The 23041-nt window shown below is 41.1% G+C and overlaps 1 protein-coding gene across 2 annotated transcripts in view; it reads right to left on the bottom strand.

Annotated features, from left to right (window-relative positions):
• Window positions 1-23041, bottom strand: part of DAAM1 (dishevelled associated activator of morphogenesis 1) — a 188778-nt gene that overhangs the window by 91908 nt on the left and 73829 nt on the right. For both annotated transcript variants that reach the window (XM_082275428.1, XM_082275429.1), the window contains exons 5-6: window positions 8356-8450; window positions 5428-5761 (exon numbers count right to left, since the gene is read on the bottom strand). In XM_082275428.1, coding sequence (XP_082131554.1) covers window positions 5428-5761; window positions 8356-8450 — 429 coding nt within the window. The remainder of the gene's footprint in view (window positions 1-5427; window positions 5762-8355; window positions 8451-23041) is intronic.

The following is a 23041-nucleotide window of genomic DNA, read 5'->3' as shown; positions in this document are numbered from 1 at the left end:
GCTATAAGAAAATTGCTAAGACCCTGAAACTGAGCTGCAGCATGGTGGCCAAGACCATACAGCGGTTTAACAGGCCAGGTTCCACTCAGAACAGGCCTCGCCATGGTCGACCAAAGAAGTTGAGTGCACATGCTCAACATCATATCCAGAGGTTGTCTTTGGGAAATAAAGGTACGAGTGTTGCTAGCATTGCTGCAGAGGTTGAAGGGGTGGGGGTTCAGTCTGTCAGTGCTGAGACCATATGCCGCACACTGCGTCAAATTGGTCTGCATGGCCGTCGTCCCAGAAGGAAGCCTCTTCTAAAGATGATGCACAAGAAAGCCTGCAAACAGTTTGCTGAAGACAAGCAGACTAGGGACATGGATTACTGGAATCAAGTACTGTGGTCTGATGAGATCAAGATAAACTTATTTGATTCAGATGGTGTCAAGAGTGTGTGGCGACAACCAGGTGAGGAGTACAAAGTCAAGTGTGTATTGCCTACAGTCAAGCATGGTGATGGGAGTGTCATGGTTTGGGGCTCCATGAGTGCTGCCGGCACTAGGGAGCGACAGTTCACTGAGGGAACCATTAATGCCAACATGTACTGTGACAAACTGAAGCATAGCATGATCCTCTACCTTCGGAGGCTTGGCCGCAGGGCAGTATTCCAACATGATAACGACCCGAAACATACCTACAAGATGACCACTGTCTTGCTAAAAAATCTGAGGGTAAATGCGATGGACTGGCCAAGCATGTCCCCAGACCGAAACCCTAATGAGCATCTGAGGGGCATCCTCAAATGGAAGGTGGAGGAGGGCAAGGTCTCTAACATCAATCAGCTCTGTGATGGGGTCATGGAGGAGTGGAAGAGGACTCCAGTGGCAACCTGTGACACTCTGGTGAACTCCATGCGCAAGAGGATTAAGGCAGTGCTAGAAAATAATGGTGGCCACAGAAAATATTAACACTTTGGGCCCAATTTAGACATTTTCACTTAGGTGTGTACTCACTTTTGTTGCCAGCGGTTTAGACATTAATGGCTGTGTGGTGAGTTATTTTGAGATGACAGCAAATTTACACTGTTATACAAGCTGTACACTCACTACTTTACATTTTAACAAAGTGTAATTTCTTCAGTGTTGTCACATGAAAAGGTAGAATAAAACATTTATAAAAATGTGAGGGGTGTACTCACTTGTGTGAGATACTGATATATATATATATATATATATATATATATATATATATATATATATATATATATATATATATATATATATATATATATATATATATATATATATATATATATATATACATATACATATACACACAACAAAAAATGTTCTTTCGAATTGTTAATAACTAGAAATAACCGCTAACTCAAAAAAAAAAAAAATGTTTTGACAGAAAATTTCAGTTGAGGAGTTGAAGGCAGTTGTTTCGATTAGCTTACATGAGACTGGCTCTAAGAATATTCCACTTGTGGTTAATCTATATGAAATATACTGTGAGCACCCAACCATTATCCAAAACCAACAATTTTCTTTTTTTTTTTTAACAATGCAAAAAAAAAAAAAAGAAAAAGCAAGCAACTTGCTTACGCTTTTTAACTTGCACACAAAAATACAGCTAGAATCTGATGGGCTGCCCCGAGAAATGGATTCCAACAGCTGTGATTTCAGTATACATAAATCAGCTTAAGCAATTTCAACATGGAGCAAGTTTTTTTGACAAACTGTTTACTTATTATAGGAACATAATTCTGATCAATGAACTAACTAATTACTGCCTGCAAAGGGCAAAAATATGTTTTCAATTTAGTTTTGTGTAACCTTCAATTAGTGGTCAGTGCTCATTATATAAATTACAATGTGCTTCGTGACACAAATGCTTATAAAAAGCCATAAGTGTAAATGTAATATATTTCATGCAAAACCATATAAAATAAGAACTGAAATAAAAGCCATAAGTACAAATTACATGGTACTGTTTGCTGATACACAGTACATTCTGTGCTAAACATTCTGCTATTGGCCACATTTAGTAAAAACGTGCAGTGTTAATCCGAAGAAAAATCAAGTACAAAATGATGGGAAATTCAATAAACGAATAAAAAACATGATTTTACTATTATTATTGAAAAGCAGCTTCTGAGTGTTTTGCAACTAACACAAAGTACAGAACATTTTTTAAATGCTTATTACAGGTCATTAAGCCGCCCGGTGAATTAATTAATGTTAAAATACCCTAGGTACGCAAGGAAAATAAAATGTTGTCGTATGCATTTTTTTAAATTAATTTTAGGACAAAAAGGTTTTTTTTTTCCAGAAAATGGTTTAAAATTCCTTAATTAGTAAGGTAAAAATGAAGCACCATGTAAGACAATTTCTTATATACAGTACCACTCTCCTAACAGACCTGGATCTCTATAAACTTTTAGTTAGGGGAAACCGCCAATAAGTTAAATGGCAGTGCCAGGCTTTATTAGAAAGTTCAGCATTCTCCACAAATATCAGCACTCCATGTATTCATCATACAGGTAATTATATCAGGTTGATGCAGTGTCCGTTCATTCTAAATAATAAAATAATGAACTATACCCTACAGTTATGATGGATACCTAGTTTAACATACTGCAAAGTCTTTGATCCATCCCTCCCCTTTTCACGTTCATGGTGGATAAGATACCTTTATATACTATATGTTGAGTTAAAGGTATATGTAAAATTCTGAATGACAATGCCAGCAATAGTTAAATGTCTCATGTATGTTTGTATAGAACTGCAGTACTCTTTAGAAGATCTAAGGCCCTGATGAAGCAGGGAAGCCCGCCAAATGCATTGGCCAACATATAGGATCCCAAGGCCAAGACAGAAATCTATATGGTTGCCTTCCTTGTGAATATGTTTTGAACACTTGTTTTTTTAATCTATATAATATCGCATAAAATTGGTATACTTTTTTATACTTGGTGTTTAAAAAAACGTAGAATGTACATCTAAAGTCCTATTAATATTTTTGGTTTTGCATTCTCCGCAAAGTACATAAAAAAAAGGGAAACTAAATTGAATTTTTTTTTATACATAACTAAACCATTTACCATTCATAAAATTATTTTACATATAAATATTTAACACAAGGGTAGCCCATGACAATGGTGTCTCAGAGCAGTATAGATTTTCTAAAGCTGGCAAAAAACAAGAGCTCCAAGCTGGCTCATGTTTGTCTTCCTAAGCCCTCTAAGGCTATGCATTGCATTCTGCCACTTGTATCAATTGGGTCATGACAGAGTTAGTCAGTGACTTATTGTGAAAACCTTGAGATCATCAGAAGTGCTCATTACAGACAGGGATTTTGTTTTTAATATATTGAGAAATCCAAACAACCACTCCTCTATCTCCATGACTAGCAGAACACACCTATTTATTAGATCACCACAAGGCACCATGTGCTGAATCAGATCATAAATCTGCTGTAAGGCCCTGTTCACACCTGAGCGTATTTCAGCTCGTAAAACGCTCATCTCTGAAGTCTCAAAACACCCAACAAGCAAAATCCAATTAAATTTCAATGGCCCCTGTTCACATCGTTGTCGCCTAAAGCAAAACCCCTGAAGCTCAAAAAAGTACATGAGCTTCTTTTTTGGCAGATTACAAGCGTTTTTGTTAGATGTCAATGCCTGCCTCCAAATACCTGCAAAAAAACGCAAAAAAAAAAGCCCACTAAAAACGCCTTAAAAAAAAAGTGCCTGAAAAAAGCCAAAAAAAAAAAAAAAGCGCCGGAAAAAAGCCCAAAAGAACGCCGGAAAAAAAGCCCAAAAGAACGCCGGAAAAAAAGCCCAAAAGAACGCCGGGAAAAAAGCCCAAAAGAACGCCGGAAAAAAAGCCCAAAAGAACGCCGGAAAAAAGCCCAAAGGTACGCCGGAAAAAAGCCCAAAAGTACGCCGGAAAAAAGCCCAAAAGTACGCCGGAAAAAAGCCCAAAAGTACGCCGGAAAAAAAGCCCAAAAGTACGCCGGAAAAAAGCCCAAAAGTTCCCCTCCCGCTCCTTGTAATGACAGCCGAGCGACTTCTCAGCCACATCGGTTGTCATTACAAGACAGGCAACCGTCGGCTATGGACACCGTTACCGGGGTGATGCCTCTAGCTGCAGGCATCACTCTGGTACAAACATTTTCCTGAAATATCGACAATGTCGGCCACCTTGGTGATATATCGGGGAAAGTGCATATTGGCCCTTGATATCAGTTTTGCCGATAATCGGTCGATCACTAATTGAAATCTAACAACAAACAATTGTAATCTGACAAAAAAGAAGCTCATGTACTTTTTTGAGCTTCAGGCGTTTTCCTTCAGGTGACATAACACTCATATGTGAACAGGGGCAATTGAAATGAATGGGATTTTGCTTGTTGGGCGTTTTGAGACTTCAGAGGCGAGCGTTTTAGGAGCTGAAATACGCTCAGGTGTGAATAGGGTCTGAGGGTGCACTCACTCTGGATGAAGGACCACGTGGCAATCTTTGGATAGCAGCATTGTCAGTCTGAGGGGCGGAGTGTGTTAGAGGTACTAGCAAATTTAGATACACTAACAAACTGAAGCTAAACTCATGCTCACATTGCAGATACAGCAACAGTTTATTTTTTTCTTTTGGGATAAAGGTTTTATATTTAATAAATACAATTGGATTATTGAAAGCACCTCTGTCAGTGGTAAATGGATTGTCTCAACACTCTAAACTGATACATTTGCAGGAGAGCTTGCTCTGTTGAAAAACAACAGACTTGCTGACCAGATCACCAGATGAAAATAAAAGAAAGAAAGTAGTAAAACAAATGCAGCCATTACATCTAAGAATTGATAAACTGCAATGTAAAAATTTGCTTTTAGGTTGAATATCGCTTTAAGGCCCACCCTCCTCTGCACATATGCGTTATGTGATCAGAAATGGGTTAATGTAGATTCTAGGTCATCCTTTAATTGCAATTAAAGACTTGTAGCCAACCACCATGCATGCACTTCTGTCCTACAAGAAAAATCAATATATGAAGTGTAGGGGAGGGCTGCATGGTCTATACTCAAATCAGCAGTTTTCCATTTTCTCTATTCACGTCTGTAATCTAAACAATCAACGTGATTACTTTCTTGTGTGCAATATTTAGTCTCAGTACTGTATTGCCAATTACTCCAACTAGACATACTGGCTGAAGTAATTCACTGATTCGATCAGCATGTCAGTTCATAGTCCGATAATCCACAAAGCAACCTAGACAGGAGTCCAGGGTCTGTTGGATGTCCAGGGGGCTCAGCTACAACCTCCAAGCCCTTACAGCCAACTAGGGGGACAGCAAACCTGTGGGCTCTGAGATGCATCCTATAAGTAACTATTCATGTCAAGAGAAGAAGGCTGCTTTTTTAAAAGGAACATTACTTTGTCATACCTGGAAGCGCGTTCTCTCGCTGGCATATTTCTGGTAGTGCAGCATGGCTTCTAGAACTTTCTTGTGTCCTCCAGGGACTAAGCAGACAGCACCCATAATTTCCAACACCGCCACCTTCGTTTTGATGTTCTCAGTTGCCAGACTCTGAGCGATCACATTAATGCTCTCCAAATGGGCCAAGACATGAGCCCGCCCCTGAGAGTTGTTCATCAGCGCCTTAATGCAGCCGATGAGAGAGGTATGTATTTGGGACTCTGCTATTTCATAGTCCATGCTTTTAAGGAAGTTCAAAATGCAAGTTAAACCATCCATCTCAATAAATCTGGTGACGAACCTGAAAAAAGGAAAAGAAAACAACAAAAAAGTCAATGACCACAAGAGACAGCTTGGAAAAGCATGTCAATGTAAACTGCTTGTGCAACAATATTGAAGGCAAGTGCATTTTTAGAACACAATAGTTCATTGAATACACCAAAAATACATGGGTTCCATTGCGGATTTGTTTCAGAAGTGCAGGAAGGCTTAGTTGTTATGCTGCAGTGGACCTCAATCTGTAAGACTATATAAATGTATCTTTATCATAATAAATGCCTCTGCATTCAATTATTACTAATTTTAGTCATGACTTAAGACTTAAACTGTGAGGAGCAGGTGCAGACCAGTCCACTCGCACTCCTGTAGAAGATGATGCAAGTCTGAAAAAGCGAGTCGCATAACGCTGGTATCATCCACAAGAAACTTTATTGGAGAGTGCTCAGACAAAACATCAAGGCAGAAGATGTTCTGCCTGAGCAGTATCCAATAAAATGTCTACTGTGGATGATACTAGCGATGTGTGAACCCCTATTTAACTGGCAGAGAATTGTAATATCATAACATTATAAGCCGATGTCCAGAGCCCACTCCCCAATCATCAGAAGTCAAAAGTCCTCCACCATCTCTTACATCACAGTGCACAGCCCTTGTGCTGCTGCAGAGAAGAAGCTGGGGGTGGAGCTGGGATGCCAAAAGTGCAGGATCTAGAGGAGGACGGTTCGAGTCAACGGCAGAAGTTTTCTGAATGCAGAGACAAGGGGAGGCGGAGACAAGGCGGTGCTGGGGCTGCACAGAGAGGCGCAGGATCTGTAGGAAGAGTTATGTCCTCCTCTCTGCTGCCAACTGCTGAGAATGGGGGGGGGGGGGAAGACAACCCACTTTGTGGCTGCATGAAGAAGTGCAGGATCTGGCAGAGAAGTTCTGTCCTCTTCTCTGCTGCCAGCTGCTGAGACAAGGTGGGGGTGGAGATGAAGGGGCTACGGCAGCTGTAGGGGAGGTCTACGGGCCTTGTGTTTGATACATGTGCTGTAGAGTAAACCAGTGCAAATTCAGAGCAAAGCAACAGGTTTGTTTTGATCCCCTAAATGCCCTGAGCATATCTTTACTTTTAATTTGCTTCCGAGCCATTCTGTTCAGCAATGGGAGCATGTAGACATGCGTGTTGCTTCTAGTTATGGAGGAGCATGAGACAGCTTGATGCCAATTATTGCTATCACACGTAAAGTCAATAGCCCTGTGTAAGCTACCATTCCAGAGACATAACTTTGTCATCTGTTACAACATTTCTTTCTTGCCTGTTATTTGAATGGGGCCATCAAAGTCCCAGCCTGTCTGAATGTCCCTTTATGCGTACTTAAAGTGCATATGCTGCTTTCCAAGAGCACTGGGGTCAGTCATTGTGGAGCTGCAGATCCTTTTTGAGGAGCACACTAAGGCTGGTCATACATGGATCCTACTGAACCGTCTGAGATTCAAAATGTTAATGGGCAGGCTAAATGTACCCAAGTTGATCGATCAACTTGGGCACAACCAACCTGCTGGATTTACTTACATTTATCGCTAGTGGCTCATATAGCCGCTAGTGATAATCACGTCTTCTCCGGGAGGGGGGCAGGGGTAGCAGGTTGGTTGCCGACTGTCTGTGTTTGTTGATGGGGGAACCCGTGGTTGCAGGAAACAAATCTGCACCATGTATGGCCAGCCTAAGCTTCCTCGCAAGTGTCTGGCAGATGTTATAAGGGATGTCCTTTGCTTAGCAGACTCTGGGGGGGCCCTTCTTTCCTTAAGACATTAAGTTTTTATATTGAACTCTAAGCCTATAAGATTTCTTCACTCTTTGTCCATGTGTCTCTAGGGGAAGAAACTGGACATCACGATTCCCTAATCACTTCCTCTCATTGTCTGCTTCACCACCATCACACAAATGGAAGGGAAGTCACCCCAATGAAGGCACAAGTAGCACTAAAAATATGTAAAAGAAAAAAAAAAATAGGTTTGGGCTGGAGTTGAACTTTAACCATGATATTTTATAACACAAAAAAGCATCACGGAAAAAAAAAAAAAACTTTTGTGGGATGAATGTACTAAAGCCTAACAGCTCACCCCCCTATTCTAGCTATATTTTCTTGTACAAATCTCAGATCAGTGGACATCCGGATGCAGGGGTTTTGGTCCTTGCAATACTTGGCATGTGCTATGTATCCTCCATTGACATTTAAAGAAAAGTCAACAACCTGCAGGTTGCAAATAGATAATTTTTTCCATTATGACCTGTGGAGACCATGCTTCACATCTTCAGTATGGCATAGCCTCACCAACTCAGAAATGGGCCAGAACCCTGCCCTGTGCAGGTCACAGCTACTGGATCTGGTGGCCAACTGATCTAAGATAAGTATAAGGGGGTAAGAATATAAGTATAAGGGGGTAAGAATATAAGATAAGTATAAGGGGGTAAGAATATAAGATAAGTATAAGGGGGTATGAATATAACAAGAGTAAATGAAGGCTGCAAGGATTTAGTTGTTTGAAAGGAATATTTCCCTTTAATGACAAAACAAAGCATTTTCTAAGGACAGTGCAAACAATTAATAAATATATTTGAAAAGCGCTCACCTCATGGGTTTTGTCCTCAGTGCAGTTTTTAGGCTCTCTATGGTTTTGTTTCTTTCATACTCATCTTCCTTCTCCATTGCCAGCAACGTTCTCCTCTGCAACATGGGAATTAAGGAGGTTAATTGCGTGTTCATTAACACTAACTTTTTAAACAGCGTAAAGTAGCATAATGCACACTGGGATCAGATGAAGTGGTGCCAAGATTTTAGAGTCAAAATGATTCTATTAAAAATAAAAAACAGCAGCAACATTGCTGGTAATATTTAAAGCAACAGTTAAAATGACATTATATGCCTCTGACATTAATGTCCATAGTCTGTGAATGGATCATGTATTTATTATTATTATTAATATTATTAAGGATTTCTATAGCGCCAGCAGTTTACGCAGCACTTTACAAAATTAGAGGGAGAAAGTACATTTACAATACAATAAAATACAAGAGGATTAAGAGGGCCCTGCTAAGAAGAGCTTACAATCTAATGGGGTGGGGCAGGTGTTACAAGAGACTGTAAGAGTAGGGAATGAACTGATGGCAGATTAGTTGGCGGTGTGATAGGCTTCCCTGAAGAGATGAGTTTTCAGGGATCACCTGAAAGCAGCTAGAGTAAGGGATAGCCGTACAGGTTGAGGTAGAGCGTTCCAGAGGATGGGAGAGGCCCTGGAGAAATCCTGGAGACGAGCATGGGAGGAGGAGACCAGGGAGCTTGAGAGTAGGTGGTCTTGAGAGGAGTGGAGAGGACGGTTTATGCAGCTTGAGCCACCAGGTTCTGCGTGCAGGCAGCCCATGCAAGCGTATGGAGATGCAGAGCCACCCATCCAAATCTGACAGACGCGGGGATGTGGGTGAGCGGCACCCCAAATGCAGACGTGTGTCCAGGACCGCTCACAGGCACGCCAGTCAATATGGGATAAGTGGCCATATCTGGGCAGCTGCTGTGTCCCTATACGCTTGCATGGGCTGCCTACATGCAGCACCTGCCTCAAGCCGCATAAACACACAACAGGCCTCAGCACCCACATGAAAGAGGCCACAAGCAAAAACTTGTTTGTACTTTTGATACTCATTTGTCTTGCTTTTTTTGTATAAAGAATGAGGTTATTCTTTCAAGGCCCATTGACCCATCAATGCATATGCTTTCTTCAGAATCTTTCCAGTCCTGTGCCTTGTCCAGAAGCATGCATGGCCCAAACTACAGTGACTTCCATGCAAAGCCAGCACATAGCTCCTGTGGTCACTTATGGGCTTTCTACTAAAAGTAATTTTTTCAAATGCCTTGTATAAATCTAACTGAAATAAAACATTCAATACAGATGCTCACTTTTTTCTCTAATTGAAAACACATACAGCTCTGAGCTAGAACAGAGCAAAAGGTCTTTCTTCTGACCGATTCATCTGTGTTTTTTGTAAATAGAAGAGCATTAAATTAAGAGCATAGTAGTAAATGACTTGCCAGAAATGGTGGAAAAAAAAAAAAATCTTAAAGTGTTTCTAAACCCAGGAGCCTGCATCCACTATATCTGGTCTCTCACAGTACACAGAACATGGAAATGCAATTATTTTAGTTAATATAAAAACTGCTAAATACCTTTTCTTATCAGCATTATATAGCAGGCTTGTGACTTCTATAAGTGTCTGGTTAAAGGTTGTAAGAGGATTTTCTCCTCTGACTGTCCTGCAGGACCCCTGACCCTCTGTCTGGACACTGCTGATTGGCTCTGTGCTGATCACATGCACCCTCCCAAGAAAAAAAAAAAAAAAAAAGCTCTCTAGCAATACACACCAAGCTGAGCATGTGCAGAGTGACTCCAAAGGCTCTGTGCTATCAGGGGATGAATTAGGGAGAGTGGAAGAATGGGAGGATCAGAGAAGATAGGATCAAACAGCCTTTTTACACACTTCAGGGCAGTCTTGTGACTTCTATCAGTTCCTAGTAAAGCTTGTACTATTGTTTTCATACAGCACTGGCTGTCCTATCCGGATGCAGGACCCCTGACCCACTGTCTGGACAGTGCTGATTGGCCCTGTGCTGGTCATATGCACTCTCTCAAAAAAAAAAAAAATTATATATATATATAACTCTCTAGCAATACACCCCATACTGAGCATGTGCAACCTGACTCCATTTAGTCTGTCTTATATGGACATGTTTTGGGGGGCAATGCAAGAAGGAGGGTCTGTGCATACAGGATTCAACAGCCTTTGTACACAATGCAGAGGATTAACCCCTTAGGTTCCGCAGTGAGTATAACAAGCATGCTTAACTGCATATAGACTGATTTTACTGTTGTGGGTTTAGTAACACTAACTGTGCCACCTGCAGGCTATTATATTAATATGCGTTTTTTACCCAACTAGAAACTTTACCCGAAAAACTATTTTTGATACCATTAGAAATTTTTATTTCAACTATGAGAAAGTAAAATATGCAATGCATTTTTCATGACCAAAATAAGAATTGTAAAAATATTAATCAACCAGATTTACATGAATATTTATTTTACACGCAAAAAGCTCAATTCACCATCTAATTTACAACCCATATTTTCTAAATGTCCTTGAAAAGGATTCTTCACTTCTCCCACCAAGATGATATACGATGCTTAGTCCCTATTAAGACACCACAGTTTATGCTGCTAATATGGCATGAAACACAATGTCATCTCAGATTATTAAAGACTAGGCTGAACGGGATCTGAGACCAGGAACAGATGGCAGAGAAATATCGTGGGACTTGTTCAGGAATGGTGACCACACTCGCTGCAGTAATTAAGCTCTGAATCACTTCAGACTCTCTGAAAGTATGGATGTACATACGTACATATATCGTCATTTCAGATCAAGGGACTTGACCAGAGTGGAAACAGACAAAACGTTTTAATGAGTAATATTTTGTAGGACCTCTCTTGAAAACCTATGCAAATAAATACATAACTATATTATATATACATAACTATATATATATATATATATATATACCAGCCATAACCCCGAATTCAATATATATTTTTATTATAAATAAAAAGCAGAAATGTATAAACTGCTGGAAAAATTAATGTCAATTTGTATCTGCTGAGTCAGCCGTTATTAATTTAAATCCAATTTTCTTTTAAGTCCGTTACAGTAATAAGCTACTTGTTTTTTGAGAAGGGGAGGTGGCCATGAGCCAAAGGTTAAATTTTATCTGAAGCCAGTGGTTGCATTCAATTTTTTTCTCCCCTTTATTTATACCTAGCGACCGTGCAAATAACAGTCCAGTGCTAAGGTAACACCACTCATTCACTGTACTGTATTCTATGGGAGTAGCAGTGTTGTCACCCTAGGCAAGAAGAATGCCATAGCTCCCAACTGATTTCAAGGAACTGTCCCTGATTTGGAACAAAGTCCTTCTCTGTCCCTCTTTCCCTCATTTTGGTCTCTTCTACATAGTTGTATTTTAAATGCACTTTGTATCTTTTAAAAAAAAAAGTGTTTAATATTGCTAAACCTTTTATCCAGTCTCTAAATTGCTGCATTTGTAAATGTTAAAAGCCAATACTAAAGGAATAGTAGTAGTAGAGAAAAAGCATTTGTGGGTTTATTTAACTGATCATTTGTGTATACTGTAATACTTTTTGAGAATTAAAGGGGGCATGGCAGGGGGCATATCCTATGCCTAAATACTTTTGCTAAAAGGTGTCCCTTGTTCCCATCTCAAAAAGTTAGGAGGTATGTAATGTTGAACTACAGAATGTCTCCCTCTTTTCTCATATCCATTACATTGAAAGACATTCTGTAGAACACTGATAACACTGCTTGAAGCGGAAGTTCCACCCTAATTTTACACCATTCTTACCTATATCCCTTTCTAAAATTGAATTGGCTATTTTTTTTTTTTTTTGTTCACTTACCTTATTTTTAATAAAAAATATCTTCCCTTCCTTCCACTTCCTCCTTACGCGGCCGCCGACGTGATTTCCTGCTTTGCATTGACTCCTGGGAGAGGAGTGTCATCAATACCAGGAGTCAATGCGCCTGCACCGATGTCCCTCGTCACTTCCGGTGCAGGCACGAGAACAGCTTCTGGGCATGCGCAATGACATTTAAACCAGATGTGGGATGACGCGCCTGCACCGGAAGTGACGAGGTATAGCATTCTGGGACTCGAGACTACAGGAAAAGGGACACTGCGGCTTCAGCTGCCCACACCGCAGATGGCTGCGCTGGACAAGAACTTCACAAGGTAAGTAATTCATCCTTTTAGGTACACTAAACAGGGGACAGGTTAGAGCAGCCTTTTTCAACCAGGGTGCCCAGGCACCCTGGGGCAGGGCCGCTGATAGGGGGGAGTCCACCAGCCCTCTTGTAGGGGGCCCGAGCACACAGAGGGGCCCGCAAAGAAAGGGGGATTAGTGATGGACAACAAATACAGAAATTTTCCTCCAGCACCTGAATCTGATCTGTCCCTCTCCCTGCTATCAGCTTTTATCTGTTGAGAAAGAGACAGTCGTCCCTCACTAATCCCCCTCCCTGTGTGGGCCCCCCTCCCAGCACTGGCTCTAATGTTATTTCTGCTCAGGAGTTTATTTGTAACTTTGTTTCTCTTTCTCTGTCTCTCTGATCACTGAGTTCCAACTGCCCAGCCTGTATATTTTTCTCCTCTCATCATCATTTTTATGTAACAGTTTTTTTTTTTTTTTTTTTTTTAGATTTAGGAGGAATTATGCGAGTTATGTTATATTTGCGTCTGCTAAAAGAGATTTTGTTGTAATTTTAGCTAAATATATCTTTAATATTTTCTTGGGGGGGGGCCTGCCAGGTAGTCTGTACAGGGCTCCGCGATTTCTAACAGCAGCCCTGCCCTGGGGTGCCTTGAGGTTTCTTTAGGGGTGCCTTGGCAAAATGCCTAAAATTTACCCCAAAATTGTAAATAAGTGGGTGGGTGGATTGAACCTGCCTTTTAGGTACACAAAGCCACAGGTTTCCATTGTACACCATTACAACCTTCTAGCTGCCAACCTCCTAACGACCAATGACATCATCAGTTGATAAGGAGGATGTCAGTTGCCAGACTATCATCCTTGTTTGACCCTCCCTTGCCTCTCTCCACCAGCTTTGGGGTGTCAAAACTGAAGGAGAAGAGAAAAATTTGAATACTTGTCTGTGGGTGTCCAACATGTATTGATGTTGCTGCATTATATAAAATTATCAGAATAGGTTTTACATTTTAGAAAGGGGCGCTTCAGACTTTCCATAATTTTGGAGGGTGCTTTGAGATTGTCCATAATTTTAAAGGGTGCCTTGACCGAAAAAATGTTGAGAAACACTGGGTTAGAGGATATCATTGTTTAAATGCACAAACAATGACTATTCTAGGGGTATTTTTAGTTAAAAAAAAAAAATTTGGCCGGAAATCTGCTTTGAGATTACAATGTACAGTAGTATATTTTTTATATATACTTTTATTTATTATATACTTTTTTTTTTACAGGTCAGTTTTGTGCTCATTACGACATTGTGCCAGGATCTCAGCCCAAGGCAGCCAAATTTTTTGGGATAAATTGAAGACTCACAGTACACAATTTTGCCTATATTGCTGCAAAAAAAAGTTTTCTTTGTAACGCTTTATTTTAAGCAAATCAAATCCTGCATAACAAAAGGTAGAAAATAAAACATTTTTAAAAGTCCATCAGTATCTAAAAAAAAAAAAAAAAAACTTGGATGTCATGTACCACTTTGGTACTGTCAGCCAGTTAAAAAACAAAAAAAATAAATAAAAAGTAAAAAGGACTCCACAAAAGGCAAAGAGAGAGAAAAAATGTTTACTTTTATATTATAAAATGATAAGCAACACAACTTTCATGGCAAAGAAAACAACGAAAGGTATTGATTATCATTTTAATGACTGATCTCATATTCCTTGTATCTTTCTACTGAGAAAAAAAATGATCTAATAAGTTTGTATATATACATAGAGCAAACAGCGCTTACATCAACAAATCTAAAAAGGAAAAGAAGAGAAAGCACTTGGGTTCTATTGTAATTCTAGAGCGGCCCCATGGTAATACGTGGGGACAGCTGTCAGCAGAGGTACAATACAGTCCTGTGCCCTGCAGGGATGGCTGCCCACTGATGTCATTTATTCCATCACGCCCTGCAACATTTAACAAAGGCAGCACAGAGGATGGAGACTTTAATCTCCCTAATACCCGACTGCTGAATGTATAGATGGCTGCTCACCCATTAGCCATGGGGAGATCAATACATAGCTCACCATGCATGCTGCATGGCTGGGACAGAAGTAGGACAAACATCTTTTTTGTAGATAAAGAGGCCCTGTCACCAACTTAAAAAATTGCAGGTAAAAGGCACATAAAAAAAATCAAGTATACAACAAGCTGCTAGTTATACTCACTGGGGAAGGGGTTAATCATCTGCATTGTGCAAAAAAGCTGTTTGATCCTGTCTTCTCTGATCCTCCCCTTCCTCCACTGTCCCCAAACCATCACCTGCCAGAACAGAGCCTTCAGGGCAAGCTGCACATGCTTAGTTTGGTGTGTATAGAGAGTTTTTTTTTTTTTTTATGCATGTGCATGTGATCAGCACAGGGCCAATCAGCACTGTCCAGACAGAGGGTCAGGGGTCTTGCAGCCTCATTGGACATTTAGGGGAGAATGAAAACTCCTCCTACAAGCTTTAACCACTTGCCTACCAGGCACTTTAACCCGCTTCCTGCCCAGGCCAATTCTCAGCTTTCAGCGCTGTCGCACTTTGAATGACAATTGCAACATTGTACCCAAATTCAATTTTTATCATTTTTTTTTTCAAACAAATAGAGCTTTCCTTTGGTAGTATTTAATCACTACTGGGTTTTTTTTTTTGCGCTAAACAACTTTTTTTTTTTTTTCAAAAAACTGTTTTTATAGTTTGTTATAAAATTTTGCAAACAGGTGATTTTCTCCTTCATTGATGTGCGCTAATGAGGAGGCAATGATAGGCCCTGATAGGCACTGATAAGGTGGCACTGATGGCACCAGCACTGATGGGTGGTACCGAAGAGCGGCACTGAAGGTCACTGGTAGGTGGCACTGATGGGCACCGGTAGGTGGTGCTGGTGGGCACTGGTAGGCACAGATGCTCCTCCCCTCTTCAGGACTGATGTCCCTCTGACAGCAGCGGCAATCGGCTTTTTTTATCTCTTCACGTTGACGGTGATTGTACCCCTACCCATTCACCCCAGAAAAGGCAGTGTTGTGTAAATAATGACAAGAGATGGTTTGGAGAAGTCTTATTAAAAATCTTCCTCTGGCCTCCTGCCTACGGCGAGGTCTCCAGTGATTATGCCGGCTCCGCTCTTTGTGGCTTCTTATATAGCCATGGGGGCGTGGTCACCCAGTGACATCACCGGAGACCCCGCCCCCTGCATCATCATCTGACGTCACCTGGTGGCCATGCCCCCATGGCTATATAAGAAGCTGCAAAGAGCGGAGCTGGCATAATCATGGGGAGACATAGTCGGAGGACCGGAGGGAGAAGACTAGAGAAAGAAGACCAGGGGGAGAAGACCGGAGGAAGATTTTTAATAAAGGACTTCTCAAAACTGTCTCTTGTCCTTATTTACACTACACTGCCTTTTTTAGGGTGAATGGGTTGGGTAAAATGTACCCCTTACTCATTCACATGGGGGGGTCCAGGATCTGGGGGGCCCCCTTGTTACCGGGGACGTCCAGATTCCGATAAGCCCCCTGCCCCGCAGACTTCCACAACCACTGTCCAGGATTGTCGGGAAGAGGCGCTTTGGGGTGGGGGGGTGCAGAGGAGCCCCCCCTGCTCCAAAGCACCCACTCCCCCATGTTTAGGGCGTGTGGCCTAGTATGGTTCAGGAGGGGGTGGGGCCGCTCACTCGTCCCCTCCCCTTTCCTGACCTGCCGGGCTACATGCTTGGATAATATGGATCTTGGGGGGAACCCCATGTCATTTCTTTTGCATGGGGTTCCCCTCAAAATCCATACCAGACCTGAAGGACCTGGAATGGAACCGGGGGTGGACCCCCACGCTGTTTCCCCCCCCCCCCCCCCCCATTTTGGAGCTCTTCCTCTAGTTCCTCAGACGCAAGTTGCAACACAAGTCGGATCATCCTGATCCGTCTTGGATGCGGCCTCCATTCAAATCAATGGGCTCCAAAATAAAAAAAAAGTGAGATGTGGCTTAACGCTGTATAAGCAACGTTAAGCAGCCTTTAGCAGCGTCAGACGTTTTTGCTGGTCCTCAGGACGCGCTGGCCCTGGGTTTTTTTGCAGTTTGAAAACGTCTATGCCACTTACAGCTTCAAAAACGTCTGTGTGTGCATGAGGCCATAAGATAACATGGAGGGGCGTTTTTAAGCTGCAAAAAAAAAAAAAAAACGTCTGACGCTCCTGAAAGTAGCTGCAAAAACGCCCTGTGTGCATGAGGCATTAGAAGCATGCTTCACTCCTCTGTTAACCGACAGTGAAAATGAAGGACTGAAGTCTGAAAATTTCCATTCTGCTACAACAGAGTTGTGGATCTGCTATGGTTATTAGCACAGTTTTTTTTTTTTTTTTTTAATTATTATTATCCAAACTAATCAGGTTTGGACATACTTTATTTCTAGTACTGTATAAGGAAATGACCACCTAATGTCTATGAGTAGGATTTTAACATTTTGCTTAGCAGGCATGAGATAAAATAGTGAAGGGGAGATAGTGTCCAATTGATAAAGTCCCAAAAACAGATTGATCTGAAATCAAATCCAAAAACATGCAAGATAATCCAAAAGGGGGAGGTTTCTTCCCATGGCACCAAGGGTATGTGAAGGAAGGGGCACACCTCAGTGATGAAGTAAAAGCAGCAGCTTACCAAATTTCCATGGCTGATCAACTTAATGACTCAGCCTCTCCCAGCTATATAATCAAGGCCACTGGAGATCTGATGTTACATGGATGCTTTATTCCAAAATAAACCACTTCTCAGGATTCATGGGATCAAAGCAGGAAAGGAGCGCTTCTCAGTATTTCTCATCGATCATAAATTGAAATATGAAAGGAAAAAGAAAGCGAGGCCCATAGCGTGATCCCGTTTAAAAATAACAATCTTGTTTATTAAAAAGGTACTCACAATATAGCATAGGCTTCCAGGCATATATACAATAGTTGTACAAGGGATGGATATGCGGCGTCCCGCAGACTGTCCCAGGTAGCACAGTAGTAGAGGCCGGCGAAAGATTCAAGGGGCGTGTGGACGTTGCGTCTGGAGTCGCCAACGTTTCGTCTCAATAGACTTCGTCTGGGCGTCCAGACGAAGTCTATTGAGACGAAACGTTGGCGACTCCAGACGCAACGTCCACACGCCCCTTGAATCTTTCGCCGGCCTCTACTACTGTGCTACCTGGGACAGTCTGCGGGACGCCGCATATCCATCCCTTGTACAACTATTGTATATATGCCTGGAAGCCTATGCTATATTGTGAGTACCTTTTTAATAAACAAGATTGTTATTTTTAAACGGGATCACGCTATGGGCCTTGCTTTCTTTTTCCTTTCATATTTCAATTCATGATCGATGAGAAATACTGAGAAGCGCTCCTTTCCTGCTTTGATCCCATGAATCCTGAGAAGTGGTTTATTTTGGAATAAAGCATCCATGTAACATCAGATCTCCAGTGGCCTTGATTATATAGCTGGGAGAGGCTGAGTCATTAAGTTGATCAGCCATGGAAATTTGGTAAGCTGCTGCTTTTACTTCATCACTGAGGTGTGCCCCTTCCTTCACATACCCTTGGTGCCATGGGAAGAAACCTCCCCCTTTTGGATTATCTTGCATGTTTTTGGATTTGATTTCAGATCAATCTGTTTTTGGGACTTTATCAATTGGACACTATCTCCCCTTCACTATTGTGATTAATAGTTTTTCCATTCAGTTGGACACTATTCTTTAATAATTTAATAATTTTGTTATAATCATTTATTGTTTTTAGCGCTACACTTTATGTTTTAATATCTATTTGAGTCATTGTTGGTTGATTTTGTGTTGGCTGCTAACATTTATTACCAATTTTTTTCATTTCATTAGCGCGGAAATTTTTCTTGTATTTGATTTATATGAGATAAAATAGGACTTGATCAAAAGCTGCCCTTTAGCAAATCACGAAACAAGAAAAGATAGCAGAGTTGACTGTACTACTAGACAATTTGAAGAATAATCTAATAATTATACCACTTAAATTTTCTTATTTAGCAAATTACAATTTTCTGTAACTCTTATCAGCTAAACGAAGCCAGCTGTGCAGGAAGCAACTCTCCCCTCCCACGCTGTCTTAGTGATAATACTACAAGATTTCCAGCATCGCAATCTTGGTAATCCCTTACTCCAATGTGCTTCTATTACTAGTCACGGGTTCATTATCTCGTGCCACCCTGGACATAGGATGAGCAAAAAAATGTCCACACTGAGTTTCCAAACCTACTGATTAAGTATGACATTTACATGCACAAGAAGGATGTAAAAGTTTTTTGGGGTTTTTTTGTGGATAGAGCAGGGAAGGGTGCCTGGTTTTCCATCAGGTTCATTTCTTATCATTTTCCACCATCCTTTGGGCAGATAGTAAAGGAATCTTACAAACAAGAACATTGGCAAATAATCTGACACTGGTTTGAACTCATAACTACTTTACTAAAAAAATGAAATAAATTATTATATGCAAACACACGCACAAAAATGCAACTATTTAACCCAAATAACTGAAAAAGATTACTTATGTTTTTTGCTGGCTAGCTTAAAACAGAGTTTGGGGAAAAAAATTTTATTGCACAGTGACTGCCATTGTTACTTTTATTTCTTTTAATATACACCGATCAGCCATAACATTATGGCCACCCACCTAACCACTTCAGCACCGGAAGGTTTTACCCCCCTTCATGACTATGCTAATTGGCACCGCGTTACTTCAACTGCCGATTTGGTGGCCATGCAATGTAGTATGCAAACAAAATGTATATAATCCCCCCCACAAATAGAGCTTTCTTTTTGTGGTATTTGATCACCACTGGGTTTTTTATTTTCTTGCGCTATAAACAAATACAATTTTTTTTATTATAATATATATATATATATATATATATATATATATATATATATATATTATATATTTTTTTTTTTTTTTTTTCTCTACTGCAAATTTCGTCATACATTTATACCAAAATGTATTCCGTTATATGTCTTTGGTAAAAAAAAAATCCCAATAAGTGTAAATTGGTTGGTTTGCGTGAAAGTTATAGCGTCTACAAACAATTTATACTGGAATTTTTATTTTTTTAATACTAGTAATGGCGGTGATCAGCGACTTACAGTGGGTGGGCAGGCAATCTGACACTGACACTTTGTAGGAACTGGCTAACTGCCACTCAGGTGACACTATTACAGTAATTAGTGCTAAAAATATACGCTGACCCTGTACTAATGACACTGGGAGACCGCTGTCACAAGTGAGCTTTGTGTTGTTTACATACACAAAGCTCTCTCCTGTCACTTGCTCTGATGTTTGGTGGGTTCCAGGCCATGATTCATTGGCGGGAACTACTGATCGGCATGTACTGGAGCTAGTGACAGCACAGCCGGGCGCTCCCTACTCGAAAATGAAGAATCACGTATATATACACATGATTCTGCGCAGCTAGGTCGCACTGAAGCAGTAAAACTTCAGTATATGGTCAGCAAGTAGCTAATATTGGGTAGGTCCCCCTTATGCCACCAAAACAACAAACCATTGGAGGCATGGACGTCACTAGATAACCGAAGGTATGCTTTGGTATCTGGAAGCCATCAGTAGCTGATCTTTTAAGCCTCCATCGGCTTGCCTTCTTCCCATAGTGCATCCTGGTGCCATCTCTTCTCCAGGTAAGTGACACACATGCACCTTGCCATCCACAATGATGCAAAAGAAAATGTAATTCATCAGACCAGGCCACCTTCCACTGCTCCATGGTCCAGTTCTGATGCTCACATGCCTTTTGTAGGTGCTTTTGGCTGTGGACAAGAGTCAATATGACATCTTGACCTGGTTGTGCCTACGCAGCCTAATAGAACACACCATGCATTGCAGTTTGTCCTGTGACACCTTCTATTGGAACCAGCATTAACTTTTTTAGCAATTTGAGCTACAGTAGCGCCTCTATTGGATCAGGCTACACGGGTCAGCCCTCACACCCCATGTGCATCAATGACCCTTGGCTGCCCATGACCGTATCGCAGGTTTTTCTTCCTTGGACCAATGTTAGTAGTTCTCAACCATTGCAGACTGGAAACATCCCACAAAAATTACAGTTTTGGAGTTGCTCTGACCCTGTCACCCAGCCATTACAATCTGGTTCTTGACAAAGTCGCTCAAATCCTTTCGCTTGCCCATTTTTTTTCCTGCTTTTAAAACATCAACTTCAGGAACAGCATGCTCACTTGCTGCCCAAAATATCCCACCCACTTTCAGATGCCTTTGTAATGAGATAATTATTCACTTTACTTGTCAGTGGTCTCACTCTCTCTCTATTTGAAGAAGGGACCCTGTCTGGAATATTGTAATGTACGGTACATGTACATTCAGAGCCGGTTCATACATATGCGATGCGAGAACCCTGCAAATCCACTGCGGGTGCCTGCATCGCACTCGACTCGCAGGCAGTTCACTATATCGCTGGGGGTGTCAATACATAGTTAACGACCCCCAGGTCAGTTTGCATGTCAATTCGGACATGAATCAAATGGAAAAGGTGTGAACACCCATGCGATCCAATTCTGGTGCGGACCAAAAAAAACATCCTGTGCCACTTTGGACTGAATGTGATACAAATTCAGCCATACAATCTGTATGGCTGAATTCGCAACGCACATACACCGCATATGATTTTCAGAGCAGTGCGCTTCGAATCACATGCGATGTCTGACATCGCATATGTGTGCACCGCCACTAAAGGGTAAACAAAGATTATCATTGTCAAAATTAGATACATTTTGGCTGATCACACAATCATCATAGCTGCTATTAGTAGACCAAATTTCCAGTGACTTGCTGATTTTTTTTTTAGCCATTCACCATTCTATCTCCTGAGAATTTACCATCACAAGGAGTGTTTAGCCAGTCTCCTCCATATAGATAATAGACTACAGACTTCACCTATCCAAGTGTTCACATGAACAGCATACCATTCTGTAAACAGAACGCATGGACACCATCAGGCCACTCTTCCAGCAAGCACTGCCATACCATCAGCACAGAGAAAGCACTGACATTACTTGAGAATCTTCAGCTGTCTGCAGCACACTCCTCGCAATGTGCTGGACACGGGAGGGTGAAACAACTGCTCCTTTCATTCGCTCTCCATTTTGTTTTCATTATCTTGAGGGATGAGGGGAGATATTTATTCTATCTGGAGTATGCACCTGGCAAATTTCCATACTGCAGTTGCTTGACAGCTGTGCCATGCCACCATTGCCTCACCCTGGCATGGTCCCCCCCTCATATTACCGTTATCACTGACACCCATTCAATCTTCTGAGATAATGGAGAGAGCACAAAAGCATAGCGTGTGATGAAAAAACACGACACATTCGTCACAATAAGTGCAGATGGGAATTGCATGAATTGTGGTTTGTTTCTGTTACAAGGACACTATCCTGGGAACTTCACATTTATTTAGGCTGAAGTAAAGCTAAACTCTAGATAATTATAAAAATACATCAGTTAAAGCAAACCATCACCATCCCCCATCCACTTTCTATTATTATACCCCTACCCTCCTGCCATCTTTCATTTAGAATTTTTTTTTTGTATACATTTTTTACTGTATTTATATAAATTTACCAAGGAGCAATTAATTTGGTGACAAACATAACAGGCAACAACACTGGAACACAGAGTACAACCATGACGACTGAAGAATTTATACAGGATAGATGATAATTAAACAAGGGGAGATTAAAGAAGCCAGAATTATTTTTTCCTTTCTTGGGTAACCTTTCCCGCATTTCCAGTTTTTTTTACCTAAATAAGAATGATATTGCTGTAGTCCGCAATCATGCATTCTGGGAGGGCTTGGGGTACCCTGCTGTGCATGTGCAATGGCATGGTATGGTATGATGACTCGCCGTGGCTAATGCATGTCATTGGGGAGCAAGCTGCAAGTGCACGGAAGAGACCCATCTGCTCCCATTGACATCACAGAAGATGATGGCAGCATGGTGGATCCCTACAGAACACTGCTGAATTGCAAGTATATTTTTTTGGATAACCCAGGTAATAAAAAGGTAAGAGGGGGGGGGGGGTAAGAAAAAAAAAAAGGGGGGGGTGGGAGTAATGCAGTTGTGCATCTTTTTAAACATATTGAGATGTATTTTTAAATGCAGTTCGTAAAAAAAAAAAAAAAAAAAATAAAAAATGTGGATTTGACTTTGGGAACTGGGGGAGGAAGGGTTAGCAGTAGCAGCCAACCAGGTGTTGAATATGCCACCAAGAAAAAAAAGACTTCGGCTGGCCATATGAGGCTCAAATTTAAGCTGCGGGTGGCCCTGCCAATACCAACCAGCTCAACAACAAGTTAATTATGATATCAAAAGGGGCAGGATAAAAAAAAAAGTTGGGCTGAACAGTGACTGCAGCCAATCAGCTGCAGTCACTGTTTGGGTATGCTGACAAAA

This window comes from Pelophylax lessonae (assembly GCF_965119305.1).
Source record: "Pelophylax lessonae genome assembly, chromosome: 13".
In the NCBI taxonomy this organism is placed as follows: domain Eukaryota; kingdom Metazoa; phylum Chordata; class Amphibia; order Anura; family Ranidae; genus Pelophylax; species Pelophylax lessonae.
This window is presented reverse-complemented; position numbering and strand designations above follow the sequence as displayed.